The 21,229-nt window shown below is 37.0% G+C and overlaps 1 protein-coding gene across 3 annotated transcripts in view; it reads right to left on the bottom strand.

The window, feature by feature from the left end:
* The window catches only part of AXDND1 (axonemal dynein light chain domain containing 1), a 117,023-nt gene that overhangs the window by 66,316 nt on the left and 29,478 nt on the right, over positions 1-21,229 (bottom strand). For all 3 annotated transcript variants that reach the window (XM_064370798.1, XM_064370797.1, XM_064370796.1), the window contains 3 exons: positions 19,968-20,088; positions 7,591-7,692; positions 6,590-6,744 (listed from right to left, as the gene is read on the bottom strand). In XM_064370798.1, the coding sequence (XP_064226868.1) occupies positions 6,590-6,744; positions 7,591-7,692; positions 19,968-20,088 (378 nt within the window). The remainder of the gene's footprint in view (positions 1-6,589; positions 6,745-7,590; positions 7,693-19,967; positions 20,089-21,229) is intronic.

Genomic DNA, 21,229 nt, shown 5'->3' with positions numbered 1-21,229 from the left:
TTTGCATTTCTCTAATGACCAGTGATGATGAGCATTTTTTCATATGTTTGTTGGCCTCTTGTATGTCTTCTTTTGTAAAGTATCTGTTCATATCCTTCGCCCATTTTTGAATGGGCTTGTTTGTTTTTTTCTTGTAAATCTTTTTTAGCTCGTTGTAAATTCTGGATATCAGCCCTTTGTCAGATGGGTAGGCTGCAAAAATTTTTTCCCATTCTGTTGGTTGCCGATTCACTCTATTGACTGTTTCTTTTGCCGTGCAGAAGCTGTGGAGTTTGATTAGGTCCCATTTGTCTATTTTGGCTTTTGTTGCCAATGCTTTTGGTGTTTTGGTCATGAAGTCCTTGCCTACGCCTATGTCCTGAATGGTTTTGCCTAGGTTTCCTTCTAGTGTTTTTATGGTGTTAGGCCTTATGTTTAAGTCTTTAATCCATCTGGAGTCAATTTTAGTGTAAGGTGTCAGGAAGGGGTCGAGTTTCTGCTTTCTGCATATGGTTAGCCAGTTTTCCCAACACCACTTATTGAACAGGGAATCCTTTCCCCATTGCTTGTTTTTATCAGGTTTGTCAAAGAGCGGGTGGTTGTAGATATGTTGTGTCGCCTCCGAGGCCTCTGTTCTGTTCCATTGGTCTATATCTCTGTTTTGGTACCAGTACCATGCTGTTTTGATTACCGTAGCCTTGTAGTAGAGTTTGAAGTCCGGTAGCGTGATGCCTCCCGCTTTGTTCTGTTTGCTTAGAATTGACTTGGCTATGCGGGCTCTCTTTTGGTTCCATATGAAGTTTAAGGTGGTTTTTTCCAGTTCTGTGAAGAAGGTCATTGGTAGCTTGATGGGGATAGCGTTGAATCTGTAAATTACTTTGGGCAGTATGGCCATTTTCACGATATTAATTCTTCCTAACCATGAACATGGAATGTTTCTCCATCTGTTTGTGTCCTCTCTTATTTCGTTGAGCAGTGGTTTGTAGTTCTCCTTGAAGAGGTCCTTTACGTTCCTTGTTAGTTGTATTCCTAGGTATTTTATTCTCTTTGTAGCAACTGTGAATGGCAGTTCGTTCTTGATTTGGCTCTCTTTATGTCTATTATTGGTGTATAGGAATGCTTGTGATTTTTGCACATTGATTTTGTATCCTGAGACTTTGCTGAAGTTGCTTATCAGTTTCAGGAGATTTTGGGCCGAGATGATAGGGTCTTCTAGATATACAATCATGTCGTCTGCAAATAGAGACAATTTGACTTCCTCCTTTCCTAATTGAATACCCTTTATTTCTTTTTCTTGTCTGATTGCTCTGGCTAGAACTTCCAGTACTATATTGAACAGGAGTGGTGAGAGAGGGCATCCTTGTCTAGTGCCCGATTTCAAAGGGAATGCTTCCAGTTTTTGCCCATTCAGTATGATATTGGCTGTTGGGTTGTCATAAATAGCTTTTATTATTTTGAGGTATGTTCCGTCGATACCTAGTTTATTGAGAGTTTTTAGTATAAAGGGCTGTTGAATTTTGTCGAAGGCCTTCTCTGCATCTATTGAGATAATCATGTGGTTTTTGTCTTTGGTTCTGTTTATGTGGTGAATTACATTTATAGACTTGCGTATATTGAACCAGCCTTGCATCCCCGGGATGAATCCTACTTGATCATGGTGGATAAGCTTTTTGATGTGCTGTTGCAATCGGCTTGCCAGTATTTTATTGAAGATTTTTGCATCTATGTTCATCGTGGATATTGGCCTGTAATTTTCTTTTCTTGTTGAGTCTCTGCCGGGTTTTGGTATTAGGATGATGTTGGTCTCATAAAATGATTTGGGAAGGATTCCTTCTTTTTGGATTATTTGGAATAGTTTCAGTAGGAATGGTACCAGTTCCTCTTTGTATGTCTGGTAGAATTCGGCTGTGAACCCATCTGGACCTGGGCTTTTTTTGGGTGGTAGGCTCTTAATTGCTGCCTTGACTTCAGACCTTGTTATTGGTCTATTCAGGGTTTCGACTTCTTCCTGGTTTAGGCTTGGGAGGAGGCAACTGTCCAGGAATTTATCCATTTCTTCCAGGTTTTCTAGTTTATGTGCATAGAGTTGTTTGTAATAATCTCTGATGATGGTTTGAATTTCTCTGGCATCTATGATGATATCCCCTTTATCATTTTTTACTGCATCTATTTGGTTATTCTCTCTTTTCTTTTTTATTAGTCTGGCTAGTGGTCTGTCTATTTTGTTGATCTTTTCAAAAAACCAGCTCCTGGATTTATTGATTTTTTGAAGGGTTTTTCGTGTCTCTATCTCCTTCAATTCTGCTTTGATCTTAGTTATTTCTTGTCTTCTGCTAGGTTTTGAGTTTTTTTGATCTTACTCCTCTAGCTCTTTCAATTTTGACGATAGAGTGTCAATTTTAGATCTCTCCTTTCTTCTCATGTGGGCACCTATTGCTATATATTTTCCTCTAGAGACTGCTTTAAATGTGTCCCAGAGATTCTGGTATGTGGTGTCTTCGTTCTCGTTGGTTTCGAAGAACATCTTTATTTCTGCCTTCATTTCAGTGTTTATCCAGTCAACATTCAGGAGAAAGTTGTTCAATTTCCATGAGGCTGTGCGGTTCTGGGTTGGCTTCTGAATTCTGAGTTCTAACTTGATTGCACTGTGGTCTGAGAGACTGTTTGTTATGGTTTCCGTTCTTTTGCATTTGCTGAGGAGTGATTTACTTCCAATTATGTGGTCAATTTTAGAGTAGGTGTGATGTGGTGCTGAGAAGAATGTATATTCTGTGGATTTGGGGTAGAGAGTTCTGCAAATGTCTATTAGGTTTGCTTGGTCCAGGTCTGAGTTCAAGTCCTGGATATCCTTGTTAATTTTCTGTCTCGTTGATCTGTCTAATATTGACAATGGGGTGTTGAAGTCTCCCACTATTATTGTGTGGGAGTCTAGGTCTCTTTGTAAGTCTTTAAGAACTTGCCTTATGTATCTAGGTGCTCCTGTATTAGGTGCATATATATTTAGGATCGTTAGCTCTTCTTGTTGCATTGATCCTTTTACCATTATGTAATGTCCTTCTTTGTCTCTTTTGATCTTTGTTGCTTTAAAGTCTATTTTATCAGAGATGAGAATTGCAACTCCTGCTTTTTTTTGTTCTCCATTTGCTTGGTAAATCTTCCTCCATCCCTTTATTTTGAGCCTTTTTGTATCCTTGCTTGTGAGGTGGGTTTCCTGGATACAGCACACTGATGGGTTTTGGCTTTTTATCCAATTTGCCAATCTGTGTCTTTTGATTGGGGCATTTAGTCCATTTACATTTAGGGTTAATATTGTTATGTGTGAATTTGATCCTGTCATTTTGATGCTAGCTGGCTGTTTTTCCCATTGGTTGATGCAGATTCTTCATTGTGTTGATGCTCTTTACCATTTCGTGCATTTTTGGAATGGCTGGTACTGGTTGTTTTTTTCTATGTGTAGTGCCTCCTTCAGGAGCTCTTGTAAAGCTGGTCTGGTGGTGATGAAATCTCTGAGTGCTTGCTTGTTCTCAAAGGATTTTATTTTTCCTTCACTTATGAAGCTTAGTTTGGCTGGATATGAAATTCTGGGTTGAAAGTTCTTTTTTTTAAGGATGTTGAATATCGGTCCCCACTCCCTTCTGGCCTATAGGGTTTCTGCTGAGAGATCTGCTGTAAGTCTGATGGGCTTCCCTTTGTGGGTAACCCGACCTTTCTCTCTGGCTGCCCTTAGTATTTTCTCCTTCATTTCAACCCTGGCGAATCTGACGATTATGTGCCTTGGGGTTGCTCTTCTAGAGGAATATCTTTGTGGTGTTCTCTGTATTTCCTGGACTTGCATATTGGCCTGCCTTGCTAGGTTGGGGAAGTTTTCCTGGATAATATCCTGAAGAGTGTTTTCCAGCTTGGATGCATTCTCTTTGTCACATTCAGGTACACCTATCAAACGTAGATTAGGTCTTTTCACATAGTCCCATATTTCTTGTTGACTCTGTTCATTCCTTTTTACCCTGTTTTCTCTAATCTTGCCTTCTCATTTTATTTCATTGAGTTGATCTTCGACCTCTGATATCCTTTCTTCTGCTTGGTCAATTCGGCTGTTGAAACTTGTGCATGCTTCACGAAGTTCTCGTGTTGTGTTTTTCAGCTCCATCAATTCGCTCATATTCCTAAGTTGTCCATTCTCGTTAACATTTCGTCAAGTCTTTTTTCAAGGTTCTTAGTTTCTTTGCATTGGGTTAGAACATGTTCTTTTAGCTCACGGAAGTTTCTTATTATCCACTTTCTGAAAGCTGATTCTGTCATTTCATCATCCTCATTCTCCGTCCAGTCTTGTTCCCTTGCTGGTGAGGAGTTGTGCTCCCTTGTAGGAGGAGAGGTGTTCTGGTTTTGGGTGTTTTCATCCTTTTTGCGCTGGTTTCTTCCCATCTTTGTGGATTTATCCACCTATCGACTTTGTAGTTGCTGTCTTTCTGATTTTGGTAATTTTAAGTCTGTAGTAGCTGAACTCATAAACCCCCTTTTCTTCCCCCTAGGTGGTCTGTCCCAGGGAATTAGGGCGTTATGATTTTCCACTGTTGCAATGGTTTTCCCTGCCCACAAGGTGGCAGCCTAGTCACACTCAGCCTGCAGAGGCTTCGTTGAGCTGCTGTGGGCAAATTGTCCTGGGAACTGCAGGGTGTTTCCCGGTGGGTGACGCCCCTCCTCCACAGAGCTGGACCGTCCCCTGTTCAGCCGTGTTTCCGGAGGTGTCCTCTTTGCCCAGGAAACTCTTGGGTTGAGTCCCTGCCTCAGCTCCCCTTGCTGGCCCAGAGGGGATCCGGTCTCGCTCACTCTGCACAAGGGGCTGCTGCTCCCTGCCTCGGGTGCAGGCAGAGCAGCCGCGCCAGTCCAACCAGCGGCGCTGGCAACCCGTGGAGCTTCACCACCTGTGAATCTCCTGGTCTGTGGGCAGTAAAAATCTGCTGCCCTGTGAGCCGCTGCATCAGCCAAAGCAGCGGCTCTGAGATTCGTGGCGCGCCCTTGCCCGGGAATGTCCTGGCTTGAATCCCTGCTTCAGCTCCCCTTCCTGGCTCAGAGGTGATTCCTCTCCTCAATAATTTTCAAGCATGCCTTCCAGGTCCAGCCCCTCTCCCCACAGGTATTTATCATTAAATTTGTAAATATAAATTCAGATTTTATTCAGACCTGAGCAAACAAGTTACAGGGCCATGGGCCACCAGATTTTTTTTTTTTAAAGAGTGGTCTCTTGAGTCTTGGGAATTAAAAACCAGATCATCATCAGAAGAATTTCTGTTGAAATGCAGCAGTCAACACAATATATAAATAGAAAGAAAGCCTATGTAGTAATTAAGACTCAACATTTAAGCCAGGAATCCCAACTTCTGGTAGGAAAAAAAATTCCTTTAATGGCTCTAAAGTCTCAGAAGGTGAAAGCTATTGATAAATAAGTTCCTGAAGTGAAAGAGACAAGAACTGTGACCTCCTGTGCTCCCCTCCCACCTAAGAATCAACAAACAATAGAAATGGGTACATGGCAGGAACAGCCAGCTTGGAGATGTACCAGCTTCAGTTTCTAGAACTTCCAAATCTACTAATGGGGAAATCTTTTAGGGGGTATAAAAAACTGAAACCATTATTCTCAATTTGAAATGGAAATGGTACTTAACAGACAAAGTATCTCAAAGTTGAAAAAAAAAAAAAAATTCTTAGAAATCATCTAGTCCAGGCCTCAACAGACAAAGCATCTTAAAGTTTAAAAAAAAAAACCTTAGAAATCATCTAGTCCAGGCCAGGCGTGGTGACTCACACCTGTAATCCCAGCACTTTGGGAGGACTAGGCGGGTGGATCACTTGAGGCCAGGAGTTCAAGACCAGTCTGACCAACGCGGTGAAATACCATCTCTACTAAAAATACAAAAATTAGTCGGGTGTGGTGGCACATGTCTGTAATCCCAGCTATTCGGGAGGCTGAGGCGGGAGAATTGCTTGAACCCGAGAGGCGGAGGCAGCAGTGAGCCAAGATTGTGCCACTGCACTCCAGCTTGGGCAACAGAATGAGACTCTGCCTCAAAAAAAAGAAAAAGAAAAAGAAATCATCTAGTCCAGACGGCATCCAAAGTATAGATTCTCACTAACCTTGTCTGTGATTTAGCCATCTGGCCTCAACTTAACTACTTTATTAACAGCCTCTTTCATTGTCAGATTTCTCTAATCATTGCAAAGTATGATATCCAATCAAAACCATCTCTCTATAACTATCACATTGGTTTTACTTCTCTGCATATGATTTGCAGATGGATCCAAATACTCAAGTTTACCAAAGTAATGACATAAAGTGACTTTATTTTAAAAAGAGAGACAAGAAAAAGAGCTGGACTCAAATGGGGACAACAGCAGTTAAGCAGGGGGATCAGGATGGACTACAGAGATACTCAGCACTAGAAACCACAAGACTATTCAAGGTTGTTAGCAGGATTGTGCCTTTGCAGGGACTGCTCTCCGAAATCAATGTTAAGAGTAATTACAAGGTAAATGACAGAAAGAGGAACAGAGAGAATTGGACTGAGTTATCAGACATAAGTATAATCAGAAAAACAAGAGTCTTGTGACTCACTTGAAGAACTCCTGCCATTTGATCAGCCCATCCTTAACCATTTTCAAAGTCCCCATTGTAGACTCTTCCATTTGTTCTACCTCTTGTTTAAATTTATTCACTAAGTTTCTCCATTTTTGCGTCAACTTCTGCAACAGTGCCAGGTCTTCAGTGTCCTAGTTAAAATCCATAGAATCAAATAAGATATTCATTTATTTACATAACAAATAGCCATTAACATACACCAGGCCATTATTAATATTGTAATGCTAGAGAAATTCACAGAAAATTGATTTAAACATTGAAGTTTCACTACTATACAGTTCATTTGGTGATGAATTTTCCATGGTACATAAAGTATTAAGAGATAAAGATTTTTCTTTTCCTTTGCAACATGAACCCAATTTTTCCATAGGACTTTCACAGGGGCAGTGTGGTGTGCTAGATAGATTAGAAACCAAGAAGCCAAACAGAACCAAATATGAATTGTAGCCATTGCTGTCCGTGTTACCTTGGGCAATGTTTTCTAATCTATTTGGATTTAATTTTTATCATCCATAAAATAAAGACCCTAATATCTATCTCACAAAATTGTCTGAAGAGTTAATTGAAATAACTAGTATAAATGGTTTGACTCAGTAGAAACATGATAAATGCCCTCCTTTTCTATCAAATGTGCTCACTGAATATTTCTATAAAATTGATAATGCAACTATTTCAAAAAAAACAGATATTTACCTTTTTACTTTACGTGTGAATCAATCGAATCATAATTGTATGAATAACTTTGTTGTTTTATTAAACTTAGATAAATTGCTTTAATTAGAAGACAAATATAAAGAAATGAGAGCCTTTATTCACCTCCCCTTAGATTTTTTCATTCTGCACACAATAAGCATTAATATAAAACTATATTTTTTAAATCAATAAATTTAACAAAGACATCTTACAGTCTCAATGCTCACTGCTTGACATCTTTTGACATCTTTTTTTTCTCATAACTGAGAATAATTGATCTTTACCTTGTTTGACAGCAGTATGATGAAATGCTTGGTGTATTTATTCCAGCCTTTTTCATTAAGGTAAAGTCTTTTAGCCAATATGACTCTATTTCTTTCAATTACCTATAAAAATAATGTACAATAATCAGGAAACTAAAACGTTAGCAAACCACTATAATTTATTCCAGTGATTTCATATATCAATTTTCATTGAATCATTAACACAACTAAAATTTCTTGTTTAAATCATTAACTAATACAAATCCCAAATTCACATTTTCCAATGAACTGAAACAAAACTGAAGTTTAGTTTATAGCAGAACTTCTCCAACAGTCTGATCTCAAGACCCCTTTATACAAAAAAAATTGATCTCATGATCCCTTTATATTCTCAAGTACTTTTATTTATATGGAAAGTATCTATTAATATTTACTGCATTGGAAATTAAACTAGAATTATTTAAACACATATTTGTTAATTCACAAATAAACATTAATAAACCCATTACCTATTAACATAAACAGCATCTTCATTTTTAAAAAATTTGTTAAATTAGTAAAAAGAATGCTATTGTTTTACATTTTTACAAATCTAATGTTTGCCTTAGGAGAACAGAGCTGGATTCTTACGTGCTTCTGCATTCAATCTGTTAGAATATACCATGTCACATAGCTGCTAGAAAAATCCACTATATACTCTTGGGTGTTGAACAATGAGAACACACAGACACAGGGAAGGGAACATCACACACCAGGGCCTGGAGGGTCGGGGGCTAGAGGAGGAATAGCAGGGGGTGAGGGGATTGGGGAGGGATAGCATTAAGAGAAATACCTAAAGTAGATGACAGGGCAATGGATGCAGCAAACCATCACGACAAGTGTATACCTATATAACAAACCTACACGATCTGCACATGTACCCCAGAACTTAAAGTATAATAAATAAATTTTTAAAAAAAGAAAAGAAAAATCCACTGCATACTCTTAATAAGAGAATGAGAACGAAAAAGACAAACAATGTTTTAGTATTATAATGAAACTAATTTTGATTTCATGAAGCTCCTGAAAGGGTCTCATGGATCGCCCCCCCAGGGGGTTTCTGGGCTATACTTTGAGAACCATTAACATAAGAAATCAATTGCATAGTCATTTAATGAAATACTGTTCTAGACACTGTTAACATAGCCATGAACAAAGGAGATAAAGTCCTTATTTTCAGGGAACTGACATTCTGGCTGTCATTTCAGTTAGAAGGGACTCTAGGGATGATTTAACACAAAGCTCATCAATTCGAGGAATTCTACAGAAATCAGGGGTCAGTGCTCTACTGTTGAAATACATCTAGTGTGAGGAATCTCACTTGTCTTCCTTTTTCTCCACTGAACATATCTAGCTCAGATCTGTTTCTTACATTATGTATTAACTGTCATGATTGTTTCCTATGAATATGTCGATGTGCCATTAAAAATTCTGCATCAGAATGGAACACTGTATCCTAGATGAGGTCTGACCATTTCAGAGGAAAATGAGACAATGATCTTCTTCTATTCTCGTTACTGCTAATCTGTAAAAGTCCAGCATTAAGAACCATTTCATGCAGTTGCCTTATAGTGAATCCAGTTATTTCAATGTCACAAATCTTTTTTTTACATGGTATGCTCTTACGCTGGATCTCCTCCTGTAGCTGGCTGCCCTAAGTTTTGTTTATCTTTTGTCTCTGAAGATGGTATAGAATGGTAATTGGCAGTTCAGGCTCTGGAATCATACTTGCTATGTTCATCATTTATTAGCTATGTGAGCTTAGGCAAATTACTTCTCTGAGTCCTCACATGAAAAATGTAGGTAATGATAGTACTATTTCATGGGATTACTGCAAGAACTATGCTAATTATTCCCTTAGCAAAGTATCTGACACATAGCAATAACTGAATAAATAATAGCTGCTTCTTTTTTACAATAATATTAATCATGGTAATTATTGTTAATTATATTAATAAGATTAATCTAAACATTTCTTCCTACTAACATTTCACTTGTCTAGAAAGGCCCATCATTCTCAATTGCTGAGATATTTGAATCTCATAACGTTTTATGGGCAGGAACTTTGTCTCAATTGTTTTTGCTTTACCAACCAGTACATGGCATAATGTTTGACATATAACACACTCTCAAAGTTTGTTTTAAAAATTTAGTAGATCCTCAGCCAGGGGCGGCGGCTCACGCCTGTAATCCCAGCACTTTGGGAGGCCGAGGCGGGGGATCACCTGAGGTTGGGAGTTTTATATATATATATATATAATTTAGGTCTTGGTTTTTTATTTACTCGTGTAATGAAATAACTATATCCTAATTAAAATTAAGTTTGATATGTTCGTTTTGAAAGCAGCATTGGAAGAGTTGTTGGGGTTTTTTTTTGCATCCTAGCACTGGTTACTTTGAACAAATAAATAAAAGCTTTCTGTAGTTGCCTCCTTTATCAGAAAAGAACATTTGATACTAGGTTATATTATTCCTCTGCATTAAAGAATAGCTTTTCTAAATGTTGGGGGAAATGTCCATAGTCATCACTCAATCAAAACTTGTGTTCTCATAAGCCTAAGGACCATTCTAAGTTTTTTTATATGTTAATGTGTGTGTATACATAAAATGCATATGTAATTTTTTTTAAATTTTTAAACATTCACCAAAACAAAAAATCACAGGTAAACTCATGTTTCTGAGATGCCGTTATTCCAAGCAAAATAAGAAATAACCACTTCAAGTTAAATTGAAAATTTTCCTTAAGCCATACATTTCAAGTACATAGAAATAAGTGATTCTAATTAATAGGACAATTTAAATTAGATAATTTTAGAGCATCTATATCTATAAATGCAGTTTTTTGTTTGCAAAATTCCTAAAAGGAAAAGTTTTATCACTGCCATCACAGAAGGTATCCCCATCCATGAGGAAACTAGACAAATGCTAGTATGTTTTAATTAGCTAAACAAAATTAAGTTAAATGAACATTAAAAAATTTGCTAGCAGGTCATTTCTTAACAAAAAGTTGAAATCCGTCTTCCTACATTGACTAAAAGGTCATGATTCGTGGAATATCTAAGACTTGGCTCATAGAAACCTAATCAGATGGTTAGAGATGTTGGCAGTTTAGGACCTTCTGCCATTAATGTATGAACAACCTTTTGTAATCTAACCTCTTGGTCCTCATGTTTTTTCTTTGCCCCAACTCATTCTTTACACGTAGGCTCAATCTTTCAGTTATTTGCTTTACTGGTTCAGCAAAAGCCAGGAAAAAAAACTCTGTAGTAATCAGAATGTTTACTTTATTGTAAATACTGGTGAACAGTGGTTAATAAATAGCTTTATATTCCTTTATAAAAAAAAAAAGAAGACTCAACAATATCTGCCTACATAAAACCTACTCAACTACAATAACACATATATACTGAAAGTTAATGGGTAGAAAAAGATATTCCATGCAATTGGAAACCAAAAAAGAGCAGGTGTAGCTGTACTTAGATAAATTAGATTACAAATCAAAGACTAAAAAAAAAAAGGTTACTATATAATTATAAAGGATTCAATTTAGCAAGAAGATAGAACAATTATAAATATACATCCAATACTGGAGCTCCAAAGTATATAAAGCAAACATTAATAGATATAAAAGGAGAGATGGCCAGGCACGGTGGCTCACGCCTGTAATCCTAGCACTTTGGGAGGCTGAGATGGGTGGATCACTTAAGGTCAGGAGTTCAAGACCAGCTTGGCCAATATGGTGAAATCCCATCTCTACTGAAAATACAAAAATTAGCCAGGCGTGGTGGTGGGTACCTGTAATCCCAGCTACTTGGGAGGCTGAAGCAGGAGAATTGTTTGAACTCGGGAGGCAAAAGTGGCAATGAGACAACATTGCACCACTGCACTCCAACCTGGGCAATGGAGCGAGACTTTGTCTCAACGTGAAAAAAAAAAAAGGGAGAGACAAAATGTAATACAATAATAATAGGGGATTTTAATATCCTTTCAGTAATGGACAGATAAAAAATCAACAAAAAAATCTGGAGTTAAATTACACACTGGACCTAATAGGCCTCCAGGGTTCAAACAATTCTCCTGCCTCAGCCTCCCAAGTAGCCAGGATTACAGGTTCCCACCACCACACCTGGCTAATTTTTTTGTATTTTTAGTACAGACGGGGTTTCACCATGTTGGCCAGGCTGGTCTTAAACTTCTGACCTCATGTGGTCCACCCACCCTGGCCTCCCAAAGTGCTAAGATTACAGGCGTGAACCACTGCACCTGGGCAAAAAGTTGGTTTTTTGAAAAGATAAGCAAAATCAATAAAGCTTTAGCTAGACTAAATAAAAATAAATAAATAAAGGGCCAGGCATGGTGGCTGACACCTGTAATCCCAGCACTTTGGCAGGCTGGGGTGGGTTGATCACCTGAGGCCAGGAGTTTAAGACCAGCCTGGCCAACATGGTGAAACCCCATCTCTACTAAAAATACAAAAATTAGCCAGGCATGGTGGTGCACACCTGTAATCTTAGCTACTCAGGAGACTGAGGCACAAGCATCACTTGAACCCAGGAGGCAGAGGTTGCAGTGAGCTGAGATCTCACCACCTCACTGTACTACAGCCTGGGTGACAGAGCAAGACTCTGTCAAAAGAAGGAAAGAGGAGAGGAAGGGAAGAGAGGGGAGGGAATAAAAGGGAAGTGGGTAGGGAAGGAGGAAGGGAAGAAGGGAGGGAGGCGGAAGAACACCCAAATAAATAAAACAAGAAATGAAAAAGGAGATGTAACAACTGAGACCACAGGAATACAAAGAAACATTAGAGACTTATAAACAACTATAAACAAACAAATTGGAAAACCTAGGGCTGGGCATGGTGGCTCATGCCTGTAATGCCAGCACTTTGGGAGGCTGGGGCAGGCAGATCAGTTAAGGTGAGGAGTTCAAGACCAGCCTGGCCAACATGGTGAAACCCTATCTCTGCTAAAAATATAAAAATTCATCGGGTGTGGCAGGGGGCACCTGTAGTCCCAGCAACTCAGGAGACTGAGACACAAGAACTGCTTGAACCTGGGAAACAGAGGTTCCAGTGAGCCAAGATTGTGCCACTGCACTGCAACCTGGGGGACAGAATGAGCCTGTTTCAAAAATATATATATATTCCAACTGAACCATGAAGAAATGGAAAACCTCAATAAACCAATAATGAGCAATGAGATCAAAGCCGTAACAAAAAGTCTCCCATCAAAGAAAATTCCGGGACTTAATGGCTTCATAGTTGAATTCTGCCAAATATTTGAAGAAGAACTAATATCAATTCAACATAAACTCTTCAAAAAATTTGAATAGGAAGGAGTATTTCCAAACTCATTCTATGAAGCCAGCATTATCCTGATATCAAAACCAGACAAGAACACAACAAAAAAATAAAACTACAGGTCAATATCATGGATGAACATAGATGTAAAAATCCTCAACAAAATATAAGCAAACCAAATTCAACAACATGTTAAAAAAGATCATTCACAACGATCAAGTGGAATTCATCTCAGGGAAACGAGGAAGGTTCAACATGTGCACATCAATAACTGTGATACATCACATTAACAGAACCAAGAACAAGAACCATAGCATCATTTCAATAGAAGTTGAAAAAGTACTTGATAACACTGAACATCCCTTTATGATAAAAACCCTCATCAAATTTAGTATAGAAGAAGCATACCTCAAAATAAAAGAAAGCCATATATGGCCAACCTATAGTTGTACTGAATGAGGAAAAATAAAGGCCTTTCCTCTAAGATCTAGAACAAGACAAGGATGCCCATTTTCACCACTTTTATTCCTGGAAGTCCTGGACAGAGCAATTAGGCAAGAGGAAGAAATAACAGTCATTCAAATTGAAAATAAAGAAATCAAATTAGCCTCATTCATAAAAGACATAATCTTATACTTTAAAAAATACTAAAGACTCCACCAAAAAAACTGTTAGAACTGAAAAACAAATTCAATAATTACAAGGATACAAAATTAACACACAAAAATCAGTAGGATTTATATGTACCAATTGCAAACAATCTGAAGATGAAATCACAAAAGCAGTTCTATTTAAAATAGCCATAAATAATATAAAATATCTAAATTTAGCCAAAGAAGTAAAAGATCTATATAATGAACACTATAAAACTCTGATTAAAACAATAGAAATAAAAAATGGAATATATTCCATGCTCATGGATTGGAAGAGCTAATATTGTTAAATGCCAATACTACCCAAAGACATTTACAGATTCAGTGCAAGGCCTCTTAAAATACTAATGGCATTCTTCACAGATTTTTTTTAAATCTTAAAATTTATATGGAACCACAAAAGACCTCAAATAACCAAAGCAATCATATGCAAAAAGAACAAAGCAGGAGGCATCACACTACCTAACTTCAAAATTCACTACAAAGCCATAGTAAACAAATCAGCATGGTAATGGCATAAAAGCAGACATCACATTAGACCAATGCAACAGAATATAGAACCTGGATATAAATTCATGCATTTATAGCTGACCATCTTTGACAAAGGCGCCAAGAACATACAATGGGGAAGATATAGTCTCTTTAATAAATGATGCTGAGAAAACTGGGTAAATAAAGGTAGAAGAATAAAACTAGACCCCCTATTTCTCACCATATACAAAAATCAAATCAAAATGGATTAAAGACTTAAATCTAAGACCTGAAACTAAAACTCTTTGAAGAAAACATTGGGGAAACAGTCTAAGATATTAGTCTGGTCAAAGATTTTCTGTGTAAGACCTCAAAAACACAGGCAACCAAAGCAAAAAGAAAGAAAAAGCGATTACATCAAGCTACAAATCTTCTGCACAGTAAAGGAAACAATCAACAAAGTGAAGAGAAAACCCAAGGAGATAGAGAAAATATTTGCAAACTACCCACCTGACAAGGGAGTTACAATCAGAATATATAAAAAGCTCAAACAACTCAATAGCAAAAAAAAAGGGGGGCGGTAATCTGATTTTAAAATGGGCAAAAGATCTGAATAGACATTTCTCCAAAGAAGACATACAAATGGCCAACAGGTATGTGAAAAAAATGCTCAACATCACTAATCATCAAAGAAATGCAAATCAAAACTACAATGAGATATCATCTCATCCCAGTTAAAATGGATTGTATCCAAAAACAGGCAACACAGATGCTGGCAAAGGTGTGGAGAAAGGAAGCCTCCAAATGCTGAAGGAGCTGAGAAACTAAAAACCAAGGCAGATAAATCCAGTTTGTGGGTAAAGGTTGTTTTTCTAGGGAAACTGACAGAAGCATGGTCTTGGGTAGCCAGAGGACAGGTAAATCTCTGCACTGTTACTCCCCAGACCTCAGTCTTATATACCATATAGAAAGGGTATGCTTGCTTTGTGCAACACAAAAGCAACCCTCCAGAATAGGCAAGAATGCTATAAGCATCATAGCCTTATAATTTGTGTGATAACATCAAGGTTGCTTTGTTCTTACACTGAGGAAAGTAAATAGAAATCAGGAGGCCTTCACTTGACTGGGGCTAATCAAAAGTCAACATGGCACATTGGCATTCAACATGGAGTCACTTTTGTCTCCACTTGTACACTGTTGGTGGGAATGTAAATTAGTATAGCCACTGTGGAGAACATTATGGAAATTCCTCAAAAAACTAAAAACAGAACTACTGTATCATCCAGCAATTAATTCCACTACTGAGTATATATCCCAAGGAAAGAAAATTAATATATCAAAAAGATACCAGCACTATTCACAATAGCCAAAATATGGAATCAACCTAAGTGCTCAACAAATGAATGAATAATGAAAACACAGTATATAAACCCAATGGAATATTACTCAGCCATTGAAAAAGAATAAAATCCTGTCATTTGCAGCAACATGGATGAAATCAGAGGTCATTTTGTTGGATGAAATAAGCCAAGTCACAGAAAGACAAATATTCCAAGTACCCATGTATGTGAGCTAAAAGAGTGGATCAAATGAAGATAAAGAGTAGATTTATGGTTACCAGAAGCCAGAAAGGATAAGAGAGAGGGAAGATAAAGAGAGGTTGATTAATGGGTACAGGTATACAATTTGACAGAAGAAATAATTCCTAGCGTTAGATAGATAGGTAGACTGACTATAGTTTACAACAATCTATTGCACATTCTAAAATAGCTAGAAAAGACCAAATCAAATGTATCTACCATAAAGAAAATACAAATATTTTAGATGATGGCTATCCTAAGTACACATATTTGATCTTTACAAATTATATGAATGCATTAAATTATTACATGTACCCTGGAGAAAATAAACAGTATATTAATGATCACCTAAGGTGAATGGGTTGGGGGTAATGAGAATCGACTGCTAAAATGCATGGAGTTTCTTTTGAGGGTGATGAAGAAGTTTTCAGATTGGTTGTGGTGATGGTTTCATAGTTCTGTGAACATGCTAAAAAACATATAATTGTACACTTTCATTGGTGAATTATATGTCACTAAAGCTATTTTTTAAAATTCTCATGTAATTTCTTCTAATATATTTATAGTTACATTGTTTTTAACATTTAATTATTATCTTTTGGGATTTACTTTTTAGTTTTTTTTTTTTTTTTTTTTTAGATGAAGTCTCACTCTGTTGCCAAGGCTGGAGTGCAATGGCGTGATCTCGGCTCACTGCAACCTCCATCTCCTCAGTTCAAGTGATTCTCATGCCTCAGCCTCCTGAGTAGCTGGGATTACAGACACCCACCAACGTGCCCAGCTAATTTTCATATTTGTAGTAGAGACGGGGTTTCACCATGTTGGTCAGGCTGGTCTCGAGCTCCTGACCTCAAGTGATCCACCTGCCTTGGCCTCCCAAAGTGCTGAGATTGTAGACATAAGCCATCATGCCCAGCCAAGATCTAAATTTTTTAACAATTGAATAATCAATTGTGCCAACCCAATTTGAATATCCCATATACAGATGAGTCCATTTCTAACCTTTCTATTCTGTTCTACTATATTTATCTATTCTAATGCAAGTAACATATTCTCGGTTACTTTGACTTTATAGTACATTTTGATGTCTAAAAGTACAAGTTATTTTTATTAATTTTCTTTTTAAATGTTTTATTATTCTCATATTCAGATTCTTCCAAATGAGTTTTATAATCAACTTGCCAAATTCCTAAAAATAAGTTATTGAGATTTTTAACGGTATATATTAAATATAAAGATTAATTTGGAGAGAACTGACATCTATACAATCTTGATTATTGTTCTCAACCAGTGATATGCTATATGGCTCCCCTTTTAGTTTTCTTTTAAGTTCTTTAGTATAGTTTTAGAGTTTTCAACATATAGGTCTTTGGCTTTCTTATTACATTTATTCCCTCTTTGCATTTCTAATGCTCATTATTGGCATATAGGTTATAGGCTGGGGTTTTTTGTATTTATCTTGTATTCATCAACCTTAGTAAAGGCTAATTAACTCAAATAATGTTTAAATTTATTTTTTTCTGGGTAGAAAATAGCATTTTTTTAATGTTTGTTAAAAATTTTTTAAATATTTTTGTATATCTTAAGTAACCTTATTAAAGGCTAATTAATTCAAATAATATTTAAATTTATCTTTGCTAGATATGTAATTGCATTATCAGGAAATAACAGTGCTTTTGACAATAATGAGATACTATCTCACACAAGTCAGAATAGCTGTTATCAAAAAGTAAAAAAATAACAGATGTTGATGAGGATGCAGAAAAAAGGGAACACTTATGTACTGTTGGTGGGAATGTAAATCAGTTCAACCCTATGGAAAACAGTATGGAGATTTCTCAAAGAACTAAAAATGGAACTACCATTTGACCCAGCAATCCCACTACTGGTTATATACCCAAAGGAAAAGAAATCACTGAATCAAAAAGACACCTGCACTCATGTTTATCACAGCACTATTTACAACAGCAAAGTCATGGAATCAATTGAAGTGTCCATCAGTGATTAACTGGATAAAGAAAATGTGGAATATTATGCAGCCATAAAAGAAAATGAAACTATGTGCTTTGCAGCAACATGGATGGAGCTGGAGGCCATTATCTTAAGTGAAAAAAACTCAGAAACAGAAAATCATATCCTACACGTTCTCACTTGTAAGTGGGAACTAAACAATGGATATACATGGACACAAGGCTGAAAATAATACACTGGTGACTCCAAAAGTGGGGAGGGTAGGAAAGGACCAACAGTTGAGAATTTACCTATTGAATACAATGTTCACTATTTGGGTGACGGGTTCACTGGAAGCCCAAACCTTATGATTTACACAATATATCCATGCAGCAATCCTGCACATGTACCCCTGAATCTAAAATAAAATTTATAATTAATTAATTAACTAATTAATAAAAACAGTTAATATGGATATGTTTATTACCTTGATTGCCATGAGGGTATCGTGAGTGTATGTAAAAGTTCAATGTCAAATTGAATATGTTAAACGTATGGATTTTTTTCTGTATATCAGTTGTACTTCAATAAAGTGTTAAAAACAATGTAATGTGTTAATAAAGTAAAAGGAATTCAAGATGTAGTAATCTCCATTGACATAGAAAAAATAATTCACTAAATACATCACCTGTTTATGATTAAACTCTAAACAAATGAAAAATTGAAGGGAACTTCCACAACCTGATAAAGGGTATGTATAAAAGCCCACAGTAAATATTGTACTTAATGGTGAAAGCAGAATGTCTTCCCCGTAAAACTGAAAACAGGAATATTCGCTTTTACCACTTCTATTCAACAATGTACTGGGGATTTTTGCCAAAGAAATCAGTAGGAAAAAACATTTAAAAGATTTTGCTGCTTCCTATAAGCAGTTATATCTCTTTATTTTAGTTGCATGTTATTACTGAATTAGGGCCTCCAGTGATAGCAGAAATCCTTTCTCCTCTCTCGAATGGAAATGCCTCTAGCATGTCCCCACTATCTTGAATGCTCTAGATTTCTAATAATTACCTCTGCTAAGTAAATGAACTTTCCTAAATAAGCAAGTCTTGATTCCACCATCCAGTGTATTAACTTTCTTTCTAGCTTTAGGACACTTGACAAGGATGTCTTCTATATTTTCTTCCAAATAACTGACAAACTACTATATGTGGCAGGGTTAATACAGAGCTCTAACACAGATGTATTTATGCAGTACACCTCCATGGAGAAACCTGTGACCTGCCACCAGTGGACCGGTGAGTCAATTCAACTGAACCAATTTTTTAATCTTGTGAGGGTCAAAAATCACCATACCTAAAAGTCCCAGTTGTCAAAATAGGCAACCAACAAGTAAACATTTTAGAAATATAGAATATTGTGTGACTTTGCTATTTCCCTAAAGTATTACTACAACGGTCCACAGGGTACTGTATTTCAATTCATTTGTCATCTTGTGTACCAAGGTAACAGAATCAGAGAGTGGGTCAGGCACAGCAGCTTGTGCATGTAATCCCAGCACTTTGAGAGGTTGAGGCAGGAGGACAATTTAAGCCTAGGAGTTCAGGACTAGCCTGGGCAACATAGAGAAATCCCATCTCTGCAAAAAATAAAAAATTAGCCAGGCATGGTGGTGCATACCTGTAGTCCCAGCTATTCAGGAGGCGGAGGTGGAAGAACTGCTTGAGCCCAGGAGGTCGAGGCTGCAGTGAGCTGTGACTGAACCACTGCACTCCAGCCTGGGCAACAAAGTGAAACCCTGTTTTTTGTTTTTTGTTTTTAAAAAAGAATCAAAGTGTGATATCCAGTGATCCAAATATGGTCACATGTGAAAAGATAAAAACCACATTTCCTACTTTATAATTAGTATAAATTAATGTTGAAAAATTTTAACAAGTTCCCAAACAACAGAAAAAGAACATTTGTTCATAGTTCATAGATTCTGTTGTTGTTTTTTTTAAAAAAAGACCCCTTAATTGCATAATAGCTAGGCACCCAACACAGACAAGAATAAAAAGAAGAAATTTAACTTTTCCTTTTCAAGGCCCACAAAAGCTACATTATATATCAATAAATATACATCCTCATTTTTTTTTTAGTTTTTGTCTAGATTATTGAAAATTGCAAAATTGGCCTGGCATGGTTGCTCATGCCTATGATCCCAGCTACGCAGGAGGCTGAGGCAGGAGAACTGCTTGAACCCAAGAGCCAGAGGTTGCAGTAAGCAAAGATCGCACCACTGCACTCCATTGTAGGCAATAGAGTGAGTTGAAAGACTCTTTCAAAAAAAACAAAATGAATTTTAAAACTGTAGAATGAATCTTTAGCCAAAAAAAAAGAAGTCTGAGTTGTAAATCCAGATGAACCAACCTTTAGGGCCAATTCATATGTGGCTGAGCTCCAGATATCTCTTTCTGCCATTAACTGTTTCATGTCATTCTCCATCCTTTCTCTTTGTAATGTGTATAAGTCATGATATTCTTCTACCATTCTATAAAAACAATTAAGAAACAGCTTCATTTAATTTACACTAACAATATATATTTTTTAAAATAAATTTGTTTGAAAATAGGTAATGTGTTCCTTTAAAACTTATCATAAGGTAATTATGGTATAATTGCTGAATATATTGATAACGCTTATATACGGTGAAATAGAAAAAAATTCACATTTAATTTACAAATCTTACAAAACTCTTAGTGAAAGTAAAAATCTCATATATTGCTCCTGTTCTAAACACTTTTCATCTTGTTCTTTATTTTTTCACTAGAATTCTGACAACATGATATTCCAATGGTATAACACCATATCTAATGAAAAATTCAGAATACAGGTAACAATAACCTAACAGTTTATTATTAAGGTTTGCTCACAGACCTAAGATTCTTTATGAAAGGCACAAAGCCCAAGAATTGTGAGCCATTAAAATTGTAAATTATACATAATTATTATAAGATTAAAGAAAATTGTCCCTTAACCATTTAAAATCTTAAATAAAGTAGCTTTTTCTTAACTATTGCTTCTTTATATCTACCAGAACATACCTTTTCCTTTAAATTTATACTTAAGCTTCATTTAAAATTAAAAGACGGTCCAGGTGCAGTGGCTCACGCCTGTAATTCCAGCACTTTGGGAAGCCGAGGTGGGCAGATCACCTGAGGTCAGGAGTTTGAGACCAGCCTAACCAACATAGAGAAACCCAGTTTCTACTAAAAATACAAAATTAACTGGGCATGGTGGCACATGCCTGTAATCCCAGCTACTCAGGAGGGTGAGGCAGGAGAATCACTTGAACCTAGGAGGCAGAGGTTGCAGTGAGCCAAGATCGCACCACTGTACTCCAGCCTGGGCAACAAGAGCAAAACTCTGCCTTAAAAAAAAAAATTAAAAGACTTCCTGGCTGAGTACGGTGGCTCACACCTGTAATCCCAGCACTCTGGGTGGCCAAGGCAGGTGGATCACCTGAAGTCAAGAGTTCGAGACCAGCCTGGCTAACACGGTGAAACCCCATCTCTACTAAAAATTCAAAAATTAGCTGGGCATGGTAGTGTCTGCCTGTAGTCCCAGTTATCTGGGAGGCTGAGGCATGAGAATTGCCTGAACCCAGAGGCAGAGGTTGCAATAAGCCAAGA

This window comes from Aotus nancymaae, unplaced genomic scaffold (genome assembly GCF_030222135.1).
Source record: "Aotus nancymaae isolate 86718 unplaced genomic scaffold, 86718_ANA_hifiasm-v0.15.2.pri h1tg000108l, whole genome shotgun sequence".
In the NCBI taxonomy this organism is placed as follows: domain Eukaryota; kingdom Metazoa; phylum Chordata; class Mammalia; order Primates; family Aotidae; genus Aotus; species Aotus nancymaae.
Note: the sequence above shows the minus strand (reverse complement) of the source record. Positions and strands in the feature narration are given on the sequence as shown.